This window comes from Salvelinus namaycush, chromosome 20, assembly GCF_016432855.1.
Source record: "Salvelinus namaycush isolate Seneca chromosome 20, SaNama_1.0, whole genome shotgun sequence".
Taxonomy (NCBI): Eukaryota; Metazoa; Chordata; class Actinopteri; order Salmoniformes; family Salmonidae; genus Salvelinus; species Salvelinus namaycush.
The window spans coordinates 45368200-45392879 of NC_052326.1; the positions used below are offsets into that span (position 1 = coordinate 45368200).

The 24680-nt window shown below is 44.7% G+C and overlaps 1 protein-coding gene across 1 annotated transcript in view; it reads left to right on the forward strand.

The window, feature by feature from the left end:
• The first annotated feature begins 3712 nt into the window (after positions 1 to 3712).
• The window catches only part of LOC120065406 (tensin-2-like), a 34144-nt gene continuing 13176 nt past the window's right edge, over positions 3713 to 24680 (forward strand). The window contains exons 1-13 of the mRNA XM_039016395.1: positions 3713 to 3756; positions 7922 to 8099; positions 9109 to 9159; positions 14129 to 14251; positions 14352 to 14416; positions 14495 to 14578; positions 14716 to 14831; positions 15368 to 15428; positions 15879 to 15954; positions 16318 to 16447; positions 18678 to 18743; positions 19087 to 19203; positions 20179 to 21540. Of these exons, the coding sequence (XP_038872323.1) occupies positions 7938 to 8099; positions 9109 to 9159; positions 14129 to 14251; positions 14352 to 14416; positions 14495 to 14578; positions 14716 to 14831; positions 15368 to 15428; positions 15879 to 15954; positions 16318 to 16447; positions 18678 to 18743; positions 19087 to 19203; positions 20179 to 21540 (2413 nt within the window). The 5' untranslated portion in view covers positions 3713 to 3756; positions 7922 to 7937. The remainder of the gene's footprint in view (positions 3757 to 7921; positions 8100 to 9108; positions 9160 to 14128; positions 14252 to 14351; positions 14417 to 14494; positions 14579 to 14715; positions 14832 to 15367; positions 15429 to 15878; positions 15955 to 16317; positions 16448 to 18677; positions 18744 to 19086; positions 19204 to 20178; positions 21541 to 24680) is intronic.

Here is a 24680-nt window from a genome sequence, read left to right on the forward strand (position 1 = left end):
GTCTGTCGTATGGAAGGGGTACTCTGGAGTCACGCCCCTCTAGTCTGTCATATGGAAGGGGTACTCTGGAGTCACACCTCTCTAGTCTGTCATATGGAAGGGGTACTCTGGAGTCACGCCTCTCTAGTCTGTCATATGGAAGGGGTACTCTGGAGTCACGCCCCTCTAGTCTGTCATATGGAAGGGGTACTCTGGAGTCACACCTCTCTAGTCTGTGATATGGAAGGGGTACTCTGGAGTCACGCCCCTCTAGTCTGTCATATGGAAGGGGTACTCTGGAGTCACACCTCTCTAGTCTGTCATATGGAAGGGGTACTCTGGAGTCACGCCCCGCTGCTCTGTCATATGGAAGGGGTACTCTGGAGTCACACCTCTCTAGTCTGTCATATGGAAGGGGTACTCTGGAGTCACGCCCCGCTGCTCTGTCATATGGAAGGGGTACTCTGGAGTCACACCTCTCTAGTCTGTCATATGGAGGGGTACTCTGGAGTCACGCCCCGCTGCTCTGTCATATGGAAGGGGTACTCTGGAGTCACGCCCCGCTGCTCTGTCATATGGAAGGGGTATTCTGGAGTCACACCTCTCTAGTCTGTCATATGGAAGGGGTACTCTGGAGTCACACCTCTCTAGTCTGTCATATGGAAGGGGTACTCTGGAGTCACGCCCCGCTGCTCTGTCATATGGAAGGGGTACTCTGGAGTCACACCTCTCTAGTCTGTCATATGGAAGGGGTACTCTGGAGTCACGCCCCGCTGCTCTGTCATATGGAAGGGGTACTCTGGAGTCACACCTCTCTAGTCTGTCATATGGAAGGGGTACTCTGGAGTCACGCCCCGCTGCTCTGTCATATGGAAGGGGTACTCTGGAGTCACACCTCTCTAGTCTGTCATATGGAGGGGTACTCTGGAGTCACGCCCCGCTGCTCTGTCATATGGAAGGGGTACTCTGGAGTCACGCCCCGCTGCTCTGTCATATGGAAGGGGTATTCTGGAGTCACACCTCTCTAGTCTGTCATATGGAAGGGGTACTCTGGAGTCACGCCCCGCTGCTCTGTCATATGGAAGGGGTACTCTGGATTCACACCTCTCTAGTCTGTCATATGGAAGGGGTACTCTGGAGTCACGCCCCGCTGCTCTGTCATATGGAAGGGGTACTCTGGAGTCACGCCCCTCTGCTCTGTCATATGGAAGGGGTACTCTGGAGTCACGCCCCGCTGCTCTGTCATATGGAAGGGGTACTCTGGAGTCTCGCCCCGCTGCTCTGTCATATGGAAGGGGTACTCTGGAGTCACACCCCGCTGCTCTGTCATATGGAAGGGGTACTCTGGAGTCACACCCCGCTGCTCTGTCATATGGAAGGGGTACTCTGGAGTCACACCTCTCTAGTCTGTCATATGGAAGGGGTACTCTGGAGTCACGCCCCGCTGCTCTGTCATATGGAAGGGGTACTCTGGAGTCACGCCTCTCTAGTCTGTCATATGGAAGGGGTACTCTGGAGTCACACCTCTCTAGTCTGTCATATGGAAGTGGTACTCTGGAGTCACGCCTCTCTAGTCTGTCATATGGAAGGGGTACTCTGGAGTCACGCCCCTCTAGTCTGTCATATGGAAGGGGTACTCTGGAGTCACGCCCCTCTAGTCTGTCATATGGAAGGGGTACTCTGGAGTCACACCTCTCTAGTCTGTCATATGGAAGGGGTACTCTGGAGTCACGCCTCTCTAGTCTGTCATATGGAAGGGGTACTCTGGAGTCACGCCCCTCTAGTCTGTCATATGGAAGGGGTACTCTGGAGTCACACCTCTCTAGTCTGTCATATGGAAGGGGTACTCTGGAGTCACGCCCCTCTAGTCTGTCATATGGAAGGGGTACTCTGGAGTCACACCTCTCTAGTCTGTCATATGGAAGGGGTACTCTGGAGTCACACCTCTCTAGTCTGTCATATGGAAGGGGTACTCTGGAGTCACGCCTCTCTAGTCTGTCATATGGAAGGGGTACTCTGGAGTCACGCCCCTCTAGTCTGTCATATGGAAGGGGTACTCTGGAGTCACGCCCCTCTAGTCTGTCATATGGAAGGGGTACTCTGGAGTCACACCTCTCTAGTCTGTCATATGGAAGGGGTACTCTGGAGTCACACCTCTCTAGTCTGTCATATGGAAGGGGTACTCTGGAGTCACGCCCCTCTAGTCTGTCATATGGAAGGGGTACTCTGGAGTCACACCTCTCTAGTCTGTCATATGGAAGGGGTACTCTGGAGTCACGCCTCTCTAGTCTGTCATATGGAAGGGGTACTCTGGAGTCACGCCCCTCTAGTCTGTCATATGGAAGGGGTACTCTGGAGTCACACCTCTCTAGTCTGTCATATGGAAGGGGTACTCTGGAGTCACGCCCCTCTAGTCTGTCATATGGAAGGGGTACTCTGGAGTCACGCCTCTCTAGTCTGTCATATGGAAGGGGTACTCTGGAGTCACACCTCTCTAGTCTGTCATATGGAAGGGGTACTCTGGAGTCACGCCTCTCTAGTCTGTCATATGGAAGGGGTACTCTGGAGTCACGCCCCTCTAGTCTGTCATATGGAAGGGGTACTCTGGAGTCACGCCCCTCTAGTCTGTCATATGGAAGGGGTACTCTGGAGTCACACCTCTCTAGTCTGTCATATGGAAGGGGTACTCTGGAGTCACGCCTCTCTAGTCTGTCATATGGAAGGGGTACTCTGGAGTCACGCCCCTCTAGTCTGTCATATGGAAGGGGTACTCTGGAGTCACGCCTCTCTAGTCTGTCATATGGAAGGGGTACTCTGGAGTCACGCCTCTCTAGTCTGTCATATGGAAGGGGTACTCTGGAGTCACGCCCCTCTAGTCTGTCATATGGAAGGGGTACTCTGGAGTCACACCTCTCTAGTCTGTCATATGGAAGGGGTACTCTGGAGTCACGCCCCTCTAGTCTGTCATATGGAAGGGGTACTCTGGAGTCACACCTCTCTAGTCTGTCATATGGAAGGGGTACTCTGGAGTCACGCCTCTCTAGTCTGTCATATGGAAGGGGTACTCTGGAGTCACGCCTCTCTAGTCTGTCATATGGAAGGGGTACTCTGGAGTCACGCCCCTCTAGTCTGTCATATGGAAGGGGTAAATCTCTGAAGACAGCATGACAGCAGCAGTGTTTCCTCTCCATCCTTTGAGAGAGAGAATCCCCTCCATTAGCACACATCCCTCTCTCATCCCCCTATCCTGTTCATTCCTCCTAGACAGAGCCCAAGAACTATCTATCTGCTGAGCCACATGACTTGGCATAAAGTGTCTGTGTGGTCAGCATGTGTGTATGGAGGAGAATGTTTTTAGTTACCATCATTATGGAACAGGTATCTTCTGTATGACATATGTATGATATTTAAGTCCTTTATACCCCTATGTATTAATAAAGTACAGTACTCTATATTCAAAAAGTGTGTTTGTATTGATGTGAAGATGTTGTACTTACCTGTGTTCTGTCTTTCAGGTGACATCCACCTGCGTCCCAGCCCCAGACCTGGGGAGGATTCATTTAACTCTGTCCTCCTGCCTTCATGTCCTTCTTGTTTTGGTTTGTTTTAACTCAGTTTGGCATTAGTAAGGTGTTCTCCACTCTGTCTTTACATTCTGATACTCACTGCGGTACTGTACTACAAAAGACCCAAACTAAAATAGTTGATCTCTTTCCCTCATTCTCAGCAGGGCTCCACAAAGTCTTCGTCCCAGAAGAAGAGGAACTCCCTTCCCAGGTACCAAACACATTTTTACTAGTGAAGGACATGTTCTCTTTCTACACTGAACAAAAATATAAACGCAACGCGCAACAAGTTCCACTTCATATAAGGAAATCAGTTGATTGAAATTAATTAATTAGGCCCTAATCACATGACTGGGAATACAGATATGTATCTGTTGGTCACAGATACCTTAAAAATTGTAGGGGCATGGATCAGAAAACCCGTTAGTCCCTGGTGTGACCACTATTTGCCTCATGCAGCGCGACACATCTCCTTAGCAAAGAGTTGATCAGGTTGTTGATTGTGGCCTATGGAATGTTGTCCCACTCCTCTTCAATGGCTGTGCAAAGTTGCTGGATAACGCGGGAACTAGAACACGCTGTCGTACACGTCGACCAGAGCATCCCAAACATGCTCAACGGGTCTGGTGAGTATGCAGGCCATGGAAGAACTGGGACATTTTCAGCTTCCAGGAATTGTGTACAGATCCTTGTGACATGGGGCCATGCATTATCATGCTGAAACATGAGGTGAGGGAGGCAGATGAATGGCACGACAATGAGCCTCAGGATCTCGTCACGTTATCTCTGTGCATTCAAATTGCCATCGATAAAATGCAATTGTGTTCGTTGACCATAGATTATTCCTGCCCATGCCACTTCCCCAGCACCACCATGGGGCACTCTGTTCAAACCGCTCGCCAACACAATGCCATCTGCCGGTACAGTTGAAACCGAGCAAACTTCTCCAGCGTGCCAGTGGCCATCGAATGTGAGCATTTGCCACTGAAGTCGGTTATGAGGCCAAACTGTAGTCAGGTCAAGACCCTGGTGAGGACGACTGTCACGCCCTGACCTTAGAGATCCTTTTTATGTCTCTATTTTGGTTTGGTCAGGGCGTGAGTTGGGGTGGGTATTCTATGTTCTATGTTTTGTAGTTCTATGTTTTGGCCGGGTAGGCTTCTCAATCAGGGACAGCTGTCTATCGTTGTCTCTGATTGAGAACCATACTTAGGCTGCCCTTTTTCCCCACCTGTGTTTGTGGGAAGTTGACTTTGTTTAGGGCACATAGCCTTTAGCTTCACCGTTTTGTTTTTGTAGTGTTTATTGTTTTGTTCGGCGTCATTTTTATTAATAAAAGGAAAATGTACGCTCGCCACGCTGCACCTTGGTCCTCTTCTTTTAACGGCCGTGACAACGACGAGCATGCAGATGAGCTTCCCTGAGACGGTTTCTGACAGTTTGTGCAGAAATTCTTCGCTTGTGCAAACCCAGTTTCATCAGCTGTCTGGGTGACTGGTCTCAGACAATCTACAGTTGTGAGGCCGGTTGGACGTAATGCCAAATTCTCTAAATGACGTTGGAGGTGGATTATGGTAGAGAAATGAACATTAAATTCTTTGGAAACAGCTCTGGTGGACATTCCTGCAATCAGCATGCCAATTGCATGTGCCCTCAAAACTTGAGACATCTGTGGCATTGTGTTGTGACAAAACTGCACATTTTAGAGTGGACTTTTATTGTCTCCAGCACAAGGTGCACCTGTGTAATGATCATGCTGTTTAATCAGTTTCTTGATACGTCACACCTGTCAGGTGGATGGGTTATCTTGGCAAAGCAGAAATGCTCACTAACAGGGATGTAAACAAATTTGTGCCCAAAATTTGAGAGATATTAGCTTTTTACATTTGGGATATTTTATTTCAGCTCATGAAACATGGGACCAACACTTTACATGTTGTGTTTATATTTTTGTTCAGTGAAGGACTTTATTAGGACGTTATATTTCTACTTAGTAGTGAAGGACGTGTTCTCTTTCAGTCAGTAGTGAAGGACTTGGGACAAGATTCAATCCGTTGCAGGTAGTGTATTATTTACTCAGGAGTGTGAGTGTGGAGTGATTCGATTTATTAGGATCCACATTAACCAACGCCAATGGAGACAGCTAGTCTTACTGGGGTCCGACACATAACGAAAAATAAATTACAGACAAAATACTTTACAATTTGCATGAATGTAAAAACATCAACGTGTGTATGTGTGTGTGTGTGTGTGTGTGTGCACATTTATCACGTACACATACAGTACCAGTCAAAAGTTTGGACACAACAACTCATTCAAGGGTTTTTCTTTATTTTTACTATTTTCTACATTCTAGAATAATAGTGAAGACATCAAAACTATTAAATCATTATGGAATCATGTAGTAACCAAAAAAGTGTTAAACAAATCAAAATATGTTTTATATTTGAGATTCTTCAAAGTAACCACCCTTTGCCTTGATAACAGCTTTGCACACTCTTGTCATTCTCTCAACCAGCTTCATGAATGATTCTCCAACAGTCTTGAAGGAGTTCCCACATATCCTGAGCACTTGTTGGCTGCTTTTCTTTCACTCTGCGGTCCAACAAATCCCAAACCATTTTAATTAGGTTGAGGTCGGGTGATTGTGGAGGCCAGGTCATCTGATGCAGCACTCCATCACTCTCCTTCTTGGTCAACTAGTCCTTACACAGCCTGGAGGTGTGTTTTGGGTCATTGTCCTGAAAAACAAATGATAGTCCCAAGCGCAAACCAGATGGGATGGTGTTTCGCTGCAGAATGCTGTGGTAGACATGCTGGTTAAGTGTGCCTTGAATTCTAAATAAATCACTGACAGTGTCACCAGCAAAGCACCCCCACACCATCACACCTCTTCCTCCATGTTTCATGGTGGGAACCACATCCGTTCACCTACTCTGCATCTCATAAAGACACGGCGGTTGTAACCAAAAATCTCACATTTCGACTCATCAGACCAAAGGACAGATTTCCACCGGTCTAATGTCCATTGCTCATGTTTCTAGGCCCAAGAAAGTCTCTTCTTCTAATTGGTGTCCTTTAGTAGTGGTTTCTTTGCAGCAGTTAGACCATGAAGGCCTGATTCACCCAGTCTACTCTGAACAGTTGATGTTGAGATGTGTCTGTTACTTGAACTCTGTGAAGCATTTATTTGGGCTGCAATCTGAGGTGCAGTTAGTTGCTGATTTCTGAGGCTGGTAACTCTAATGAACATCTTCTGCAGCGGAGTTAACTCTGGGTCTTCCTTTCTTTTGGCGGCCCTCAGAGCCAGTTTCAACATAGCGCTTGATGGTTTTTGCGACTGCATTTGAAGAAACTTTCAAAGTTCTTGACATTTTCCAGATTGACTGACCTTCAGGTCTTAAAGTAATGATGGACTGTCGTTTCTCTTTGCTTATTTGAGCTGTTTCTTGCCATAAAATGGACTTGGTCTTTTACCAAATAGGGCTATCTTCTGTATACCAATGCTACCTTGTCACAACACAACTGATTTGCTCAAACACAATAAGAAGGAAAGAAATACCACAAATTAACTTTTAACAAGGCACAGCTGTTAATTAAAATGCATTCCAGGTGACTACCTCATGAATCTGGTTGAGAGAATTTCAAGAGTGTGCAAAGCTGTCATCAAGGAAAAAGGGTGGCTACTTTGAAGAATCTCAAATATAAAATATATTTTGATTTGTTTAACACTTTTTTGCTTACTACATGATTCCATGTGTGTTATTTAATAGTTTTGATGTCTTCACTATTATTCTACAATGTTTGCTAAGAGCTGGCAGCAAACTGATAGGTCTGCTTTTAGAACCAGTAAAGGTTGCTTTACCACTCTTGGGTAGCAGAATGACTTTGGCTTCCCACCAGGCCTGAGGACAAAGACTTTCCTCTAGGCTCAGATTAAAGATAGGAGTGGCTATAGAGTCAGTTACCATCCTCAGTAGCTTTCCATCTAAGTTGTCAATGCCAGGAGGTTTGTCGTTATTGGTCAAAAATAATAATAATTGTTCCACCTCTCCCACACTAGCTTTACAAAATTCTAACTTACATTGCTTTTCTTTCATTATTAGTTTTTTTTATGCATGAGTATGATGGCTCACTTTTAGTTGTTGGCATTTCCTGCCTAATTTTGCCCACTTTGCCAATGAAGTAATCAAGACCTGGCCAGATGAAAAACACAAAGTGATTGTTTTTGTTTTTATGGTTTCACAGCAAGAAATGTGAATCTTTGAATGAGTGGTGAAGGAGAAATGAAGAGAGACAGCAGATGATGGAGAGATCGATAGAGTAATTGACACTCTTTCTCCTTTTTTGTCCTTCCCCTTTCTCCTCTCCTCCAGGAGTGTGAATCGTGTGATGGAGAGAGTGATGGCAAGGCACTATGACTTTGACCTCACCTACATCACTGAGCGGATCATCTCTGTCTTCTTTCTGCCTCACCTGGAAGAACAACATTACCGTGGCAACCTACAGGAAGTGGCTGCTATGCTCAAGTCCAAACATCAAGATAAGTTCCTGGTGAGTTGGGGGGGAAAGGATTACTGTATTTGGAAAAAAGCAATTCACACATCCAAAATGTGAACTGGGTTGGCAACTAAGCAGACTGAAACAGGAAGGGGGGAACTATGCTCGTTTAAATGTTCTTGCAAATTGTTTTCAAACTTTTGCGTGCGCTAATGAACATGACCCTGGTGCTGGGAACATCAGTCAATACATATGTATAAAAAGAAGCTCACATACCGTATTGCCACTCCACAAAGTTAATTTATTGTCTTATCACCCCACCATGAGAGGACTGGCATGGGTGCAGGCTTTTGCTCCTGCCAAGCAGTAACACTCCTAATTCAATTTATCAACTAGTCATTGTCTTCAATTAAGGCTTTGATTTTTGGAATGGGGCATTTTACTACTCGGGTGAAGCAAATACCTGCATCCACAACGGCCCTTACAAGGTAAGGTTTCCCACTTCTGTCCATATGGAGATAAAATGGACATTTAAATGGAATACATTTATTGTATAATCCATTTTATCAAACATTATACTCACAAATTGCAATGAAAAGATCACATTTAATTTGAAACAGATTTTAATTTCTCCCTTATACTTTTATGATACCAAAAACAAAGGTGTGTGTGTTTGTTTGTTTGTTTGTTTACTTGTTCTGGCAGAAATGTCATGATCCGTGAACAACAGTGTTTTGTATCGTAACCTGCGAACCATTGAGCTAATGCCATCTTCTTCCATTAGTCTTTTATATAGCTAATAAGTGACCATTAGTCATGCTTAAATTCCGTTTTGGTATTAACTACGTTACTGTGTGGTGTTATGAAGAAGCAATGCAAACAGTATATTTTCTTTGTAAACAAACGCTCATTGTTTTGTTTCCTCTAATCACATACGTGACGTGCATTTTTGCCACACAACTTGCAATCAACGTTGAGACAATGTTGTGTTGTGGTTGTGTGCTTGCTGGGTATGACATTGTTGATTGCCTCGTTTTTTTGTCTCAACATCTACCTCTCCCAGCTCTTAAACCTGTCTGAGAAGCGTCATGACATCACACGACTCAACCCCAAGGTAGGTTGACTACATACACACTAGGGCTGACCCCATTTAGTCAACTGGTCATTTGTTTGGTCGATAGGCTGTTGGTCGACCAAGATGTTTTTAGTCAAACAGTCGGAAATATATAAATCAGACAGGTGTCATGATGTCTGATTCACGCCTGTGTGAGTGGACTAATCCATTGTGGAGTCCGCGGGGATGGCACACTAGTATCACCAGTAGTACATTTACCGTTAATTGCCATAATTTCTAATCTACAATGTTTACCCTTCTCATTGTCAGAGTGGACACGTTGTTTTCAGACTGCACCACCTTGACATTTCATTCCATTTACGAGTTGTCAATTTATTAATTGTCTTTAATTTGTAGCGCTCCTGTCAGTGTTGAGTAAGGACGTGCACCTGATTATGCATAGAAGTAGGCCTCGGTACCTGGGCTGCGCGCAAATATATGCCTATAAAATGTGCCCATTTGGGGATCTGTTAAAAAAAAATTATATACTGTATATATTTTATTTGAAAGGATTTTCTTTTGCAATTTTGTACAAACAAAAGCACACAAGAAAAAAACGGAAAGAAAAACACAGCTGCCAGACATATGAAATGAAGTATTGCTTAGGCAAGACATGGGACAACAAGAGAAAAACAATGACAGTTACAACAGCAGTAAGTGTTCCTAGTCAGTTTTCAGTCAGTCTCTGTCCAGACGGTCCAGAAACAGAACCCAAACCTTGAGAAATCTGCTGGAGGAGTTGATCCTGCTAGCCATCTACTGAAGCAAGGGGAGGGGGTGACTTCCATTCTGTGAGGATTGTTTTTGCAACCACCATTGCAAACATCAGAGCCTGTTGTTCCTCATACGACGATCTTAGAACAGACTCTGAGCAGCCAAAGAGAGCGAGTTCTGCGTTTGGGTCAATGGCCCTCTCAGTTGAAGTCGAAAGTTTACATTAGGTTGGAGTCATTAAAACTTGTTTTCCAACCACTCCACAAATTTCTTGTTAACAAACTATAGTTTTGGCAAGTCAGTTAGGACATCGACTTTGTGCATGACACAAGTAATTTTTCCAACACTTGTTTACAGACAGATTAATTCACTTATAATTCACTGTATCACAATTCCAGTGGGTCAGAAGTTCACTAAATTGACTTTAAACAGCTTGTAAAATTCCAGAAAATGATGTCATGGCTTTAGAAGCTTCTGTTAGGTTAATTAACATAATTTGAGTCAATTGGAGGTGTACCTGTGGATGTATTTCAAGGCCTACCTTCAAACTCAGTGCCTCTTTGCTGACATCATGGGAAAATCAAAAGAAATCAGCCAAGACCTCAGAAAAAAAATTGTAGACCTCCACAGGTCTGGTTCATTCCTTGGGAGCAATTTCCAAATGCCTGAAAGTACCACGTTCATCTGTTCAAACAATAGTACGCAAGTATAAACACCATGGGACCATGCTGCCATCATACCGCTCACGGCGGAGACACGTTCTGTCTCCTAGAGTTGAACGTACTTTGGTGCGAAAAGTGCAAATCAATCCCAGAACAGCAGCAAAGGACCTTGTGAAGATGCTGGAGGAAACAGGTACGAAAGTGTCTATATTCACAGTAAAACGAGTCCTAAATCGACATAACCTGAAAGACTTGTTCCATATTTAGCCACTGCCCAGTTGCCAGTACGTTAATGCCCTGGCATTTGCAGCCCAGTCATAATGCTTGAAGATGGGTTGGCCTAAGCCGCCACTTTCCTTGGGCTTTTGCAAGTGGGCTTTACGAATACGGTGTTTTTTGTAACACCAGACAAATTACAAGATTGTAGAGTCCAAAGTCTTAAAAAATAATTAGGTAATACAAATTGGGAGATTCTGGCAAAAATAAAGGAACCTGGGGAGAGAAAACATTTTTATGGCATTAATGCGCCACATCATGGAAAGAGGCAATATTCTCCAGCTCTCCATGTTTTGATTTAGCTTTGCAACCAGTTCACTGTAATTTAGCTTGAAGATGAGCTTTGGATTTCTAGGTATTTCTAGTCCCTGGTAAGTGAAGTGGTCATGCACCACTCTAAATGGTATCCTCTGTAGCTCCCTTGTTGTAAAATTATCTGCGATACACACAAGATCACTTTTCCCCAATTTATTGAATAGCCAGATAGTTTGCCAAATGAATTGATTAAGTCTAGTAGTTTAGGGACAGAGGCTACTGGGTCCAAGAGGCATAAAAGTACATTGTCTGCATATAACGAAATACATCTTTCTATGTTTCCTACTTTAAGACCTTGGATATTAGGATGAGCCCTTATTTGTGTCGCCAGGTGTTCAAGGGTGACAGTGAAGAGAAAAGGACTGAGTGGGCAACCCTTTTGGACAGATCTATGTAGTTCAAAGGGACTGGATGTGTCATTGTTCAGAATAGAGGATGTTGGGCAGGCGTAGAGCATTTTGACCCAGGTGATAAATGAGTCGCCAAATCCAAATCTAGTGAGTGCTTCAAACATATATGACCATTCTATTTGGTCAAATGCTTTTTGAGCATCTAGCGATATAACAGCTGCCCTGGAGCACCCCCCCTGATTTGCATAAAGAATGTTCAGCAGCCTGCGCACATTAGAAAAAGAGAACGTGCCGGGGATAAACCCTGTCTGATCTGGGTGAATAATGGTTGTTACATGTTTGTTCAACCTATCAGCAAGCACTTTGGTGATAATGTTTTTATCAAAATTAAGCAATGCTATTGGTCTATAATTTGCAGGATCTGTTGCCTCTCTGCCTTTTTTCAACAGAACGCAAATAGTGACTTCATACAATGATTTTGGCAAAATATTATTTTCTGTTGAATCAGTGAACATCCTGAGTAAGAGGGGAGCGAGAGCTTCACTGAAGGTTTTATAAAATTCACAGCCAAAACCATCCGGCCTGCAGCCTTTCCAGGTGGGAGAGCTTTTATTGCCTCCATTATTTCCGCTGTTGTGAAATTTGAGTTCAATAATTTTTTGGCGCTATCATCAAGTTTTGGCATGCTGACGAAATCAAAGAAGGCTGATACATCAGAAGCAGAAGCATCGGATCTGGAAGAATATAACTCTGAGTAAAATTCTTTGAAGCAGTTGTTTATCTTTTTAGGGTTTGTCAGCAAAGTACCCGCCTTAGAGCAGATTTCATGGATTGCTCTATTTGCCCGTGCGCCCTTTAGTTGACTGTCCAGCAACCTTTCCGGTTTGTCCCCTAGTTCAAATTGTTTTTGTCTCAGCTTTAGTAGGAGGTTACTGACCTGTGAACCAAGAATAGAATTGTATTCATATTTTAATTTCAAAATATTGTTGTAGTCAACCTGAGAGAGTGAAGTTCTGTATGTCTCCTCTAACCGACTGTGTTTCCCTTTTTTTATGGCAGACTGAAATAATCTGACCTCTCATAACCACTTGAAACGTGTCCCATAGCGTAGAATCAGATACCACTCCTGTGTCATTAGTCTTGAGGAACTCATTCAACTTGGCTGTCATGCAGTCAATGAATGCTTGGTCTGTGAGCAAGGAGGGGTTAAAACGGCAACTGTAATTCTGTTTTGGTAAAGAAAGATTGAGGGACAACATAATTGGACTGTGGTTGCTTATTAAGAGGATATGGTGTTTAGAATTAAGCACATCAGTTTGGAATCTATTAGGAAGTAGTCGATTCTAGAAAAAGACTTGTGAACATGACAGTAGAATGAGTAGTCTGTCTGTGGGATGTTGCAGTCTCCAGATGTCCACTAGATTCTCGGATTTGATTATTTAGAACCTGGTCAGAGGTGATATTTGAAGGAGTACATGTAGACAGTCAGTCAAGATACGGAACAAGGTAACAAATAAAGTCACCTCTAATTATTAGATTAGTGGTACTAAGATCTGGGAGCAAATCAAAAACATCACGAAAGAAATGTGGGTTGTCAATGTTAGGGCCATAGACGTTCAATAGGGTGACAGGATAAGAATTAATGTTCCCTGATACATGTGATTTCAAGTGCTTAAATACCATGCCCCTTTTGCGCGCGTGCCCGAGACCGTTCACGTTCCTTGAGACTAATATGACAGCATTAACACCCCCCCCCCCAGAGAACCCCGCCCTCCCCACTGCTTCCCCAGAGAAGCCCGCCCTCCCCACTGCTTCCCCAGAGAAACCCGCCCTCCCCACTGCTTCCCCAGAGAAACCCGCCCTCCCCACTGCTTCCCCAGAGAAACCCGCCCTCCCCACTGCTTCCCCAGAGAAGCCCGCCCTCCCCACTGCTTCCCCAGAGAAGCCCGCCCTCCCCACTGCTTCCCCAGAGAAGCCCGCCCTCCCCACTGCTTCCCCAGAGAAACCCGCCCTCCCCACTTCTTCCCCAAATGAAGCATTGTTCTCCCCATCTCATGTAAATGAGGACCGCCGGGCATGATGGCTAGAACAGACCCAATACTATGCTACTAAGCTAACAACAGTCGAGACCTCTCCACGGTTGTAGCCATCTCCACGGTTGTTGGAAATCAAATCAACGTTACCGCTTATGAATAAACATTGAACTTTATCCTCACAGAACTTCCTCATGGCCAGAGTGTGTCTTAATTATTTAATCACAGTGTGCTTAAAGCATCAGACAAGCTCAGTAGCCTACATATAGTTGGTTTTATTAAAACACATAGGGTGTGTCTATATAGTGAAAAATACACATTTAAACATTAGACCAATCGATTTGTCGGAAGAACAGACCACTCCAGGTCTATCAAGATTTGTTTTAGTTGGGGACAGACCTAATAAACACACACTTCAGAGTGCTACTAGTCCAGTATTCATGTGTGAATAAGTCGATAAATAATAGCCTGGTCCACATCTGTTTGTGCTGTCTTGCCAACTACTATGGTCATATTGTCATTCCAAACATGACAATATACTGGCAAGAAAGTACAAACAAGTCTGGGAGCAGGCTAACTAAATAGCCTTCAGAACCTAAAATGTTCTCCTCGTCTTCAGGTTGAAGACTTTGGTTGGCCCGACCTGCACGCCCCTCCGCTGGACAAGATCTGTGCCATGTGTAAGGTCATGGAGACCTGGCTGACCTCTGACCCCAGCAACGTGATCGTCCTTCACTGCAAGGTCAGGGAGGGTTTAGTGATTGATGTATTGTGTTGTGTTTTCTGTTCAAATATGTCCAGTTATCTTACAGCTCTCTCTTGTATTTTTTTTTCTCTCTCAGGGAAACACAGGAAAGATGGGGGTCATTGTGGGTGCCTACATGCACTACAGCAAGATCTCTGCAGGGTATGTGATGAGTGTGTGTGTGTGTGGGGGGGGGGGGTAGCCTGTTTATTGATAGCCAGCCTGTTTGTGTGTGTGTAGGGCGGACCAGGCCCTGACCACTCTGGCCATGAGGAAGTTCTATGAGGATAAAGTCTCCTCCTCGCTACAGCCCTCCCAGAACAGGTAAGAACATCTCCCCTCTCTCTCTTTCTCTTATGCCATGCAACTTTCCTGCATATTCCTCCCATTTCTCCTCCTTCTTGTGTGTTTTACTCCTAATTTTATACCCCCGTCTCTCTCTTGCGCTCTCTCCTCCCCAGGTATATGTACTACTTTGGGGGTCTGCTGTCGGGGGCGATCAAGATAAACAGCAGTCCTCTGTACCTTCACCATGTTCTGATCCCCAGCCTGCCCAACTTCCAGGCAGCAGGGGGAGGTCAGTGTCCTACTGTACAATGTGATGTAGTACACTACAATGTCAAATCTGTGTTGTTTCAACTTGAAAATATAAATTACCACGACGCCTAATGGTTATAATTTAAGTAAACTCAGAAGATCAAATTTAGTTGAAAATGAAAGGTCAAATGTATGTAGGAACTCTTCTTTTCAAGTTGAAACAACAGAAAATGTTGAGATGGAAATTAGTTGGAACTTATTAGTTTAGTACTGTTAGGAGTATCAACATTAGTATTTTTAGAACGATCAACTATTCTTTTTTGTTTAGTACTGTTAGGAGTATCAACGTTAGTATGTTTTGTTTAGTACTGTTAGGTGTATAAACATTTGTATTTTTAGAATGATCAACTAGTATTTTTAGTTTAGTCATTTTTGAATTATCAACTAGTATTTTTATTTAACTTCAAAACTTTGGGGGGATAGATTTCAACTCCTTCTTCTTTAATGACATCACATCAACACCCTCTTTCTCCCCTTGCTGTCTCCTTCGTTCTCACACTTCTCCTCTCTGCGCAGGTTACTATCCTTTCCTGAAGATCTACCAGTCTCTACAGCTGGTCTACACCTCGGGCATCTAGTGAGCTAATTCATGTTGTTAACGGTGATTGTGGTGAATAATAGCATATGGTCTCTAGTGTGTTTTTCACTGTGTTCCCTTTCCACCGTCACACACAGTTGGTACTTGTGTACCTTTGTTGGGACTTGTTTATACTGTTTATACGTGCTACTGTCTGTGTTTACATGTGTGCTGGTTTGAGTTTACTCCAACTGAACATGGTTTACCTGTGTTTTACCATGTTGAGTTGTGTTTTGACTATGTTAGCATGTGTTTTGACAATGTTGAGGTGTGTTTTACTATGTTGAGGTGTGTTTTGACAATGTTTAGGTGTGTTTTACTATGTTGAGGTGTGTTTTGACTATGTTGAGGTGTGTTTTACTATGTTGAGGTGTATTTTGACTATTTTGAGGTGTGTTTTACTATGTTAGCATGTGTTTTGACTATGTTTACGTCTGTCTGTATGCATAGCGACCCCCAGGGCTCCAGGGCGAGGAAGCTATGTGTGACGCTCGAGCCGGCGCTACTGTTGAAGGGGGACATCATGGTGAGAGAGCACTGTTAGACACAAAATGGATGCCCAGTGGCGAGCTTTCACTCCTGTCAATCATACTCTACTATCTCCTATTTGACTTGTTCTCCTATTGGATTATAGCTACAGAAGTAAACAAACTATCCTCCATATTGCATTTGAATAAGAATGCAATTGATTAGAGCTTTTGTTGCCAATGTGGCGCAAAAATAAGCATTTACACTCCAAATTGTATTCTCTCCCTCTCTCCCTTCTCCCTCTCTCTATCTCGACCTTCTCTGTCTCTTCCTCTCCCTCTCTCTATCCCGACCTTCTCTGTCTCTTCCTCTCCCTCTCTCTATCCCGACCTTCTCTGTCTCTTCCTCTCCCTCTCTCCAGGTGAAGTGCTACCACCGGCGGTCGCGTGGCTCAGAGAGGGAGGCGGTGTTCAGGCTGCAGTTCCACACCTGTACGGTCCACGGAGCTCAGCTGTGGTTCGGCAAGGGAGAGCTGGACCTGGCCTGTGCAGGTACCTTTATCAGGGGTGGGATAGAGGGGATGTCATGGAGTTTAGGAAGGAGGGAGGGGGAGGGAGGGGAGAAGGGAGAAGGGAATGGTTGTGTTTCAGGATGATATGCAGTTGCTTATTATTGGAGGCAGTCAGATAGATAGACAGACACGCAAGCACGCAGTCTCACTCCTTTGCACACGCACTCTTGCTCGCTCACTAACACACACACAGTCACATACATAAATCTGACTTGTAGGCAAGACGCAACACAATCTGACAAGAAGCAACAATTTTTATGATAAAATTATTTATTTATTTATTTTAAATAGAATATTGATATACAAATAAACAATTTATTAGCAAACCTATACCTACCAATATCCTAACTGATAGCTCAGAGGCAGAGAGTAAGCCCATCTCCACTGCCAACTCCAACATCCCCAGAATGGTCTCCAGTTTCTCCATCTCCTCATCAGAAAAGAGCCACTGGGCCTCCCAAGTGTCGCAGTGGTCTAAGGCACTGCATCGCAGTGCTTGAGGCGTGACTACAGACCCGGGTTCGATCCCAGGCGCACATTTGGCCCAGCGTCGTCCGGGTTAGGGGAGGGTTTGGTAGGCTGGGATTATCTTGTCCCATTGCGCTCTAGCAACTCCTTGTGCTGGGCCAGTACAACACTTGGAGACTGGGGATGGCCTCCTGCACTGGAGCAGAATAGAGCAAGGCAGAAGTAGATAGAGGGGTATTTACTGAGCTGGTGAATTCAGGCTGAGCTGGTGAAGTCAGGCTGAGGTGGTGAAGTCAGGCTGAGGTGGTGAAGGCAGGCTGAGGTGGTGAAGGCAGGCTGAGGTGGTGAAGTCAGGCTGAGGTGGTGAAGTCACTTACTAAGCTGGTGAAGTCAGGCTGAGGTGGTGAAGTCACTTACTAAGCTGGTGAAGTCAGGCTGGGGTAGTGAAGTCACTTACTAAGCTGGTGAAGTCAGGCTGGGGTAGTGAAGTCACTTACTAAGCTGGTGAAGTCAATCTGGGGTAGTGAAGTCACTTACTAAGCTGGTGAAGTCAGGCTGAGGTAGTGAAGTCACGTACTCAGCTGGTGAAATCAGGCTGGGGTAGTGAAGTCACTTACTGAGCTGGTGAAGTCAGGCTGGGGTAGTGAAGTCACTTACTGAGCTGGTGAAGTCAGGCTGAGGTAGTGAAGTCACTTACTGAGCTGGTGAATTCAGGCCTTTGCCCTCAGAACAGCCTCAACTCCTCGGAGCATGGACTCTACAAGGCCCATGTTGACTCCAATGCTTCCAACAGTTTTGTCAAATTGGCCGGATGTCCTTTGGGTAGTGGACCATTCTCGATACACACGGGAAACTGTTGAGCGTGAAAAACCCAGCAACGTTGCAGTTCTTGACACAAACCTGTGCGCCTGTCACCTACTACCATACCCCGTTCAAAGGCACTTCAATCTTTTGTCTTGCCCATTCACCCTCTGAATGGCACACATACACAATCCATGTCTCAATTGTCTCAAGCCTTAAAAATCCTTCTTTGACCTGTCTCCTCCCCTTCATTTACACTGATTTGAAGTGGATTTAACAAGTGACATCAATAAGGGATCATAGCTTTCACCTGGATTCACCTGGTCAGTCATATCATGGAAAGAGCTGTTCATAATGTTTTGTCCACTCAGTGTATTTATAACATACCTAAACTAAAATGAAATGTGTATAAGATCTCTACAGTATCTTATACTGTGTATAAGATACACACACATTACATATTTCATGTGTGTATCTTATACAGCATATGTAATGTATATTTCATGTATGATTTATATGAGAGAGAGAGAGACATTTATATAAAACGGCTTGTTTGGATGCTGATTGGTCGATATGTGGGACAATTCCCGCAAAATACCATGACGTGTTAATGTCATAGTTCCACTGTCCTGCAGCCAGAATACAAAAACAAAGTTACTTGTTAAAATAATATTTGTAATGCAAAAATATCATGAATATTTTTTATGAATATGTTGGCAACCTTGGCTTCCCCTCGGGCCTCAGAACAGCCCTTGGCGTCCCCTCAGGCCACAGAACAGCCCTTGGCTTCCCCTCGGGCCTCAGAACAGCCCTTGGCTTCCCCTCGGGCCTCAGAACAGCCCTTGTTGGGAGTTGTCACAATAATTCTCAGGTTCTCAGGCATGATAGCTTAAATATATATAGTTTGGGTTGTTTAGTCTGGGCTGTTTGTCTCTCCGTAGATGACCGCTTCCCTCCAGATGCTACGGTGGAGTTTATCTTCTCCTACGGCCCAGAGAAAATTAAAGGTACTGAGAGAGAGAGAGAGAGAGAGAGAGAGCGAGAGAGAGCGAGAGAGAGAGAGAGCGAGCGAGCGAGAGAGAGAGAGAGAGAGAGAGAGAGAGAGAGAGAGAGAGAGAGAGAGAGAGTAAAACTGTGTGTGAGCGTACAAAGCTGTGTGTGAGCGTACAAAGCTGTGTGTGAGCGTACAAAGCTGTGTGTGAGCGTACAAAGCTGTGTGTGAGCGTACAAAGCTGTGTGTGAGCGTACAAAGCTGTGTGCACATGTGTGTGCACATCCTTGTTAGTGTGTTGTGTCTGTGTCTGCATTCCAGGTGTGTGTGATATCTAGTATCAATCTCTTTCTTCACAGGGCGAGAGTACCGTACGAATGACCCATCTGTTACAGTGGACTGCAACACCTCAGACCCAGTGATGCGCTGGGACTCCTATGAGAACTTCAATCTGCACCACCAGGATAGCACTGAGGGTAAGGGTGAAACACACACACACACACTCATACACATAGGAAGAGTGGGGTAAGTTGAGCCAAGGGGGTTAGTTGAGTCACCCTTGTTTCTAGGAAACCATACTCAAAATGAATCATGGAGTCTGTGAAGGAAGAAACCACATGGAAAAGTGGTAAGCAAGTTACATCCAAAAAACAGATTTTCAAATGTATTTATTCTGTTAAAGGTTTCATGATGCTTGTATCTAAACCTAAGTAGATCATTTTAAGATTGTTCTATACATAAGTTGGGGTCTCTATAAGCTTCAATATGAGGTCTTAAACCTAGCATGAAAGTGCATCCTTGTAGCTGTGTGGGTTAATATTATTAAAATGTTTGCCTTGGGGTAAGTTGAGCCAATTGAAACGTTTTCTTCACTGGCATAATGCAAGGCATTACCACTGAGTTATGAGGTAACAATGGCCTATGTTATGAGTGTTTAAAAAAGTACAAAATGTTTGTTATCTGTTGAGCCTGTGTTAAAATATGATTAAAATGATTAAAAGACAACGAAGCGATTGTGATTGTGTTGAATTGTGTTTGGGAAATAAAGATAGACATGGTTTTAAAAGGTAGTGGTAATATTTCATTCAGTACAGAAATTTGCAGGTGGCAAATAAGTTGTGCCAAAAGATCACTTTTTTGGGATAAGCTATGTTTAAAAATATGTCATGTTTACATGAATTCTGATTATTTCTAGAGATAACATAACATAACATCCTGAAATATATGTAGATATCTTTGTTAGAAAGAATACTAGATTTCCCTTGAAGGAGTGATGCTGAATGTAAAAAATGTCTCAACATACCCCACTCTGCCCTACAGACATACATAGTTTATCATGCACGCAACTACACCAACACATCTCTGGTGTATATACTCACGCCACCAAGACAACATTCCTGGACTCATACACATACACACAAGCTAACCCTGAATCCCTCTCTGGTTGTCAGACATCTCCCACACGCGTGGTCCTCTGGATGGCAGCCTGTACGCCCAGGTGAAGAAGCATCGAGGCCGGGGCTCTCCCAATGCATGCCCCACAGGCAACCCCACAGCCAAGCCCCCTCCACTGGCCCAGCCTCAATCTCAACCTCAGCCCCTGTCCCTTAGCTCTGACTCGGGACACTCCTCCACCCCCTCCGAACACATGGAGGGCCCCCCTCCTTGCCCCCTGTCCCGTCTGGAGAAAGAGAAGGAGGTGGTGGACTGTCTACTGCGGAGGGGGGAGGGTGGAGAGAGAGACAGGGCGATGGAGAGGGACCGGGAAACGGCAATTTTGGATGATGGAGACTCTGTTCCAGAAGGAGGGTTGAGGAGGGAGAAGTGGTCATGTTGCCTTCGAGCGGGCCACGGTCGAAGATGTCAGAGGTGTGGGGACGCATCGGGTTTTGAGAGGGAGCCGTGCTTTGCTAAAGGACATTGTATGGCCCGCTGTAACAGCAGCACCAAGGGGAACCCAAAGAGCCGAGCATTACCCGCCTTACCCTCCCAGCAGCCGGTGTCTCCTCACCCCCTGGAGCCCCATCTGGACATGTGCCATCGCCATAGCGCCCATCCCCTGCCCAAGTTGCCGTGGGAATGTCCCCCACCCTCTTTACCCTGTCTCCATCGGCCATGTTACCCCTACCCCGCCCCTGAACACGCCCACCCAAACTCCCACACCATCCTGGCTTCCAATAGGCTCTTCTGCGGTGGAGAGGAGTGTCGGGTCTTTCATTACCCCGCCCCCCGCCCTGCCCCACCTCGCCTTTCCCACCAATCCCTGCCTTCCAGCCCGTATAGGGAGATGTTTTTCAGCCCGGCGGCTCCTCCTCGCTCTGATGGCTGCCCATGCCAAGACTGCACCTGCAGGCGAGAGCACCAATCGGCTTCGGCCAGAGCCTTCCACCCGCTGTGCCTGGACCAACCAGAGAGCCTGCACTGGCCCCGAGGGCAGGACTCTGAGGTGTGGGACAGGGATGCAGGGCTGAGGCGGGGAAGGGAGGGGCCTTCTCAGCTCTGGGAGCCGGAGAATCCATGGGAGGCAGAGAGAGAGGCAGAGTTTTGGCAACGGAGGTCAGTGGGAGGGATGTCACCCTATATAGGCTGTCACTCCCCCCTGGGTCAGGGTACCAGGTACCCCAGCCCCCAACCCCTCCTGGACAACCCCGGTGGCAGCAGTGGGTACAACACACCCCAACCCCCCCGCCACTCCTGCCCTTGCTCTCCCTACCAGCAGGCCTCCCCCTCGGAGAGCCACGGGAGTCCAAACCCTGGTGACTCCCAATCGGAACCACCCACCGACAGGCAGCAACAGACTGATGGACACACTTGTAAGTGATGCAACCTCACACAGTGGTGAACCGTGACTATAGGACCTAGGCCTTCAGAGGGACCAAAAATCTTTCAATATGTGTTGCATCAAACAAAAAAATCCAGAAAATAACAGAAAACATAGCATCACTTAATGTGCCCGACATTACATCTAGTTGTAGTGAAGGAGGAGCAATACTTTTTGATGACATTAGGAATGAATTAAACAGGCCTGGCTGCGCTCCGGGCTGCCACACACACCGAGAAAGAACCGGCATGGACACAACATGACACACAGCATAAATTAATGCATTGTTTACACAATTTATGGTAGCCAACACCAGAGTTGGGACCAAGTCATTGTTTTACAAGTCACAAGTAAGTCTCAAGTCTTAGCACTCAAGTCCTAAGTCAAGTCTCAAGTCAAGACCATCAAGTCAAGTCTCAAGTCAAGACCATCAAGTCAAGTCTCAAGTCAAGACAGGCAAGTCTGAGTCAAGTCTCAAATCAAGACCGTCAAGTATCAAGTCATGTCTCAAGTCCTTAACTTTGAGTTTCGAGTCCTAAACAAGTCATAATGTGCTCTTCACCAAATGTAATACCATTTCATATTTTTAACAAGAGTAATAGTATATTACATTTACGCATTTCTTCCCGCATGTTTTGCAAGTTGCAATCCGTTTTTTGTTGATACAGCGTAGTCTTTATATCCGAAAATAATCATTTGGGGTATCATCTTTTCAAGGGCTCCATCTGAATTCACCCTCCGACTTTCCTCTGCACTGCCACACACAACTTTTTCTCAGCTGGCACAATTTGATTGGCTACAGTCCGATACAAACTGTAATCCGTTAAATGAAGAGTTGATGCGCTGCACACTTTTTTTAATAGCATAATTTTTTATATTTGGGCTTGGGAAGGGTATCAACTCAAGTCGAGTCATAAGGCTCAAGTCCAAGTCATGTCACGAGTCATTGGAGTTAACCTGTCTAGGACTGGGGTGCCGCTAGCGGCACCCCCCCCCCCCCCCCCCCACTGAAAAGCCAGGGCGCGAAATTCAAAAAAAATATTTTTTTTAAATATTTAACTTTCACACATTAACAAGTCCAATACAGCTAATGAAAGATACAGATCGTGTGAATCCAGCCAACATGTCCGATTTTTAAAATGTTTTACAGGGAAGACACAATATGTAAATCTATTAGGTAAACACCTTAGCAAAAGAGACCATTTTTTCTTTGTCCACCAACACCACTAGCTATCACCAATTCGGCTAAACTAAGATATTGATAGCCACTAACCAAGAAAAAACCTCCTCAGATGACAGTCTGATAACATATTTATGGTATAGGATAGGTTTTGTTAGAAAAATGTGAATATTTCAGGTAGATATCATAGTTTACAATTGCACCCACCGTCACAAATCGACTAGAATAAATAGATAGAGCAACGTGTCTTACCTAATTACTAATCATAAAACATTTCGTAAAAATACACAGCATACACTAATCGAAAGACACAGATCCTGTGAATACAGACAATATTTCAGATTTTCTAAGTGTCTTACAGCGAAAACACAATAAATCGTTATATTAGCATACCACATATGCAAACGTTACCCCAGCATTGATTCTAGCCAAAGAGCGCGATAACGTCAACATCGCCAAAAGATATTAATTTTTTCACTAACCTTCTCAGAATTCTTCAGATGACACTCCTGTAACATCATATTACAACATACATATACAGTTTGTTCGAAAATGTGGATATTTAGCCACCAAAATCGTGGTTATACAATGAGAAAAGTAGCCGAGCTGGTCAGAAAATGCCGTGTGCCATATTAGACAGTGATCTAGTCGTATACATAAATACTCATAAACGTGACTAAAAAATATAGGGTGGACAGCGATTGATAGACAATTTAATTCTTAATACAATCGCGGAATTACATTTTTTAAATTATCCTTACTTTTCAATACAGTTTGCGCCAAGCGAAGCTACGTCAAAAAAGATGGCGTCCTAAGCCACTAACATTTTTCGACAGAAACACGATTTATCATAATAAATTGTTCCTACTTTGAGCTGTTCTTCCATCAGAATCTTGGGCAAAGAATCCTTTCTTGGGTCTAATCGTCTTTTGGTCGAAAGCTGTCCTCTTGCCATGCAGAAATGCACATTGCGTTCGGCATGAACTGGAACGGTGCCCAGAGATTCACAGTGGCTCAGAAATAAATGTCCCAAAATCGCACTAAACGGATATAAATTGCTATAAAACGCTTTAAATTAACTACCTTATGATGTTTTTAACTCCTATAACGAGTAAAAATATGACCGGAGAAATATAACAGGCTACACTAATGCTTGGAAAAACAGTAGGTCGGTATCCTCCGCGCGCATGACGCACCTAGAAAAGAGGTCCTACCTACAGGATTTTTTCATTTATAGTGGCTGTGATTGGGCAATCGATACCATTCAAAGCGTCATCACGTAAAGGCATCCAGGGGAAGACGTAAGCAGTGTCCGTATACTCATAGGAATAACAGTGGCCTTAAAACTGACTCCAGAACAGGGGCCAAAATGTGTGAAATCTGACTCCATGTCAGGGAAATTGCTGTAGAATGAGTTCTGTTCCACTTAGAGACAAAATTTCAACGGCTATAGAAACTATAGACTGTTTTCTATCCAATAATAATAATAATATGCATATTGTACGATCAAGAAGTTTGTAGGAAGCCGTTTCAAAAATTACACGATTTCCATAAATAGTGACAACAGCACCCCCTAGCCTTAACAGGTTTAAAGTCAAAGTAGAGTTGCAAGTCATCGTACTTGTGACTTGAGTCTGATTTGAGTCCAAGTCATGTGACTCGAGTCCACACCTCTGGTCAACACCCCTATCACACAATCACCAACAGCGACAAGAACAGTGTCACATTAAAGGTGACAGGCTCATGGTGCTGAAAGTACAGCGACTGTAATACGTGTCCACTCCATGGTGCTGAAAGTACAGCGACTGTATTACGTGTCCACTCCATGGTGCTGAAAGTACAGCGACTGTATTACGTGTCCACTCCATGGTGCTGAAAGTACAGCGACTGTATTACGTGTCCACTCCATGGTGCTGAAAGTACAGCGACTGTATTACGTGTCCACTCCATGG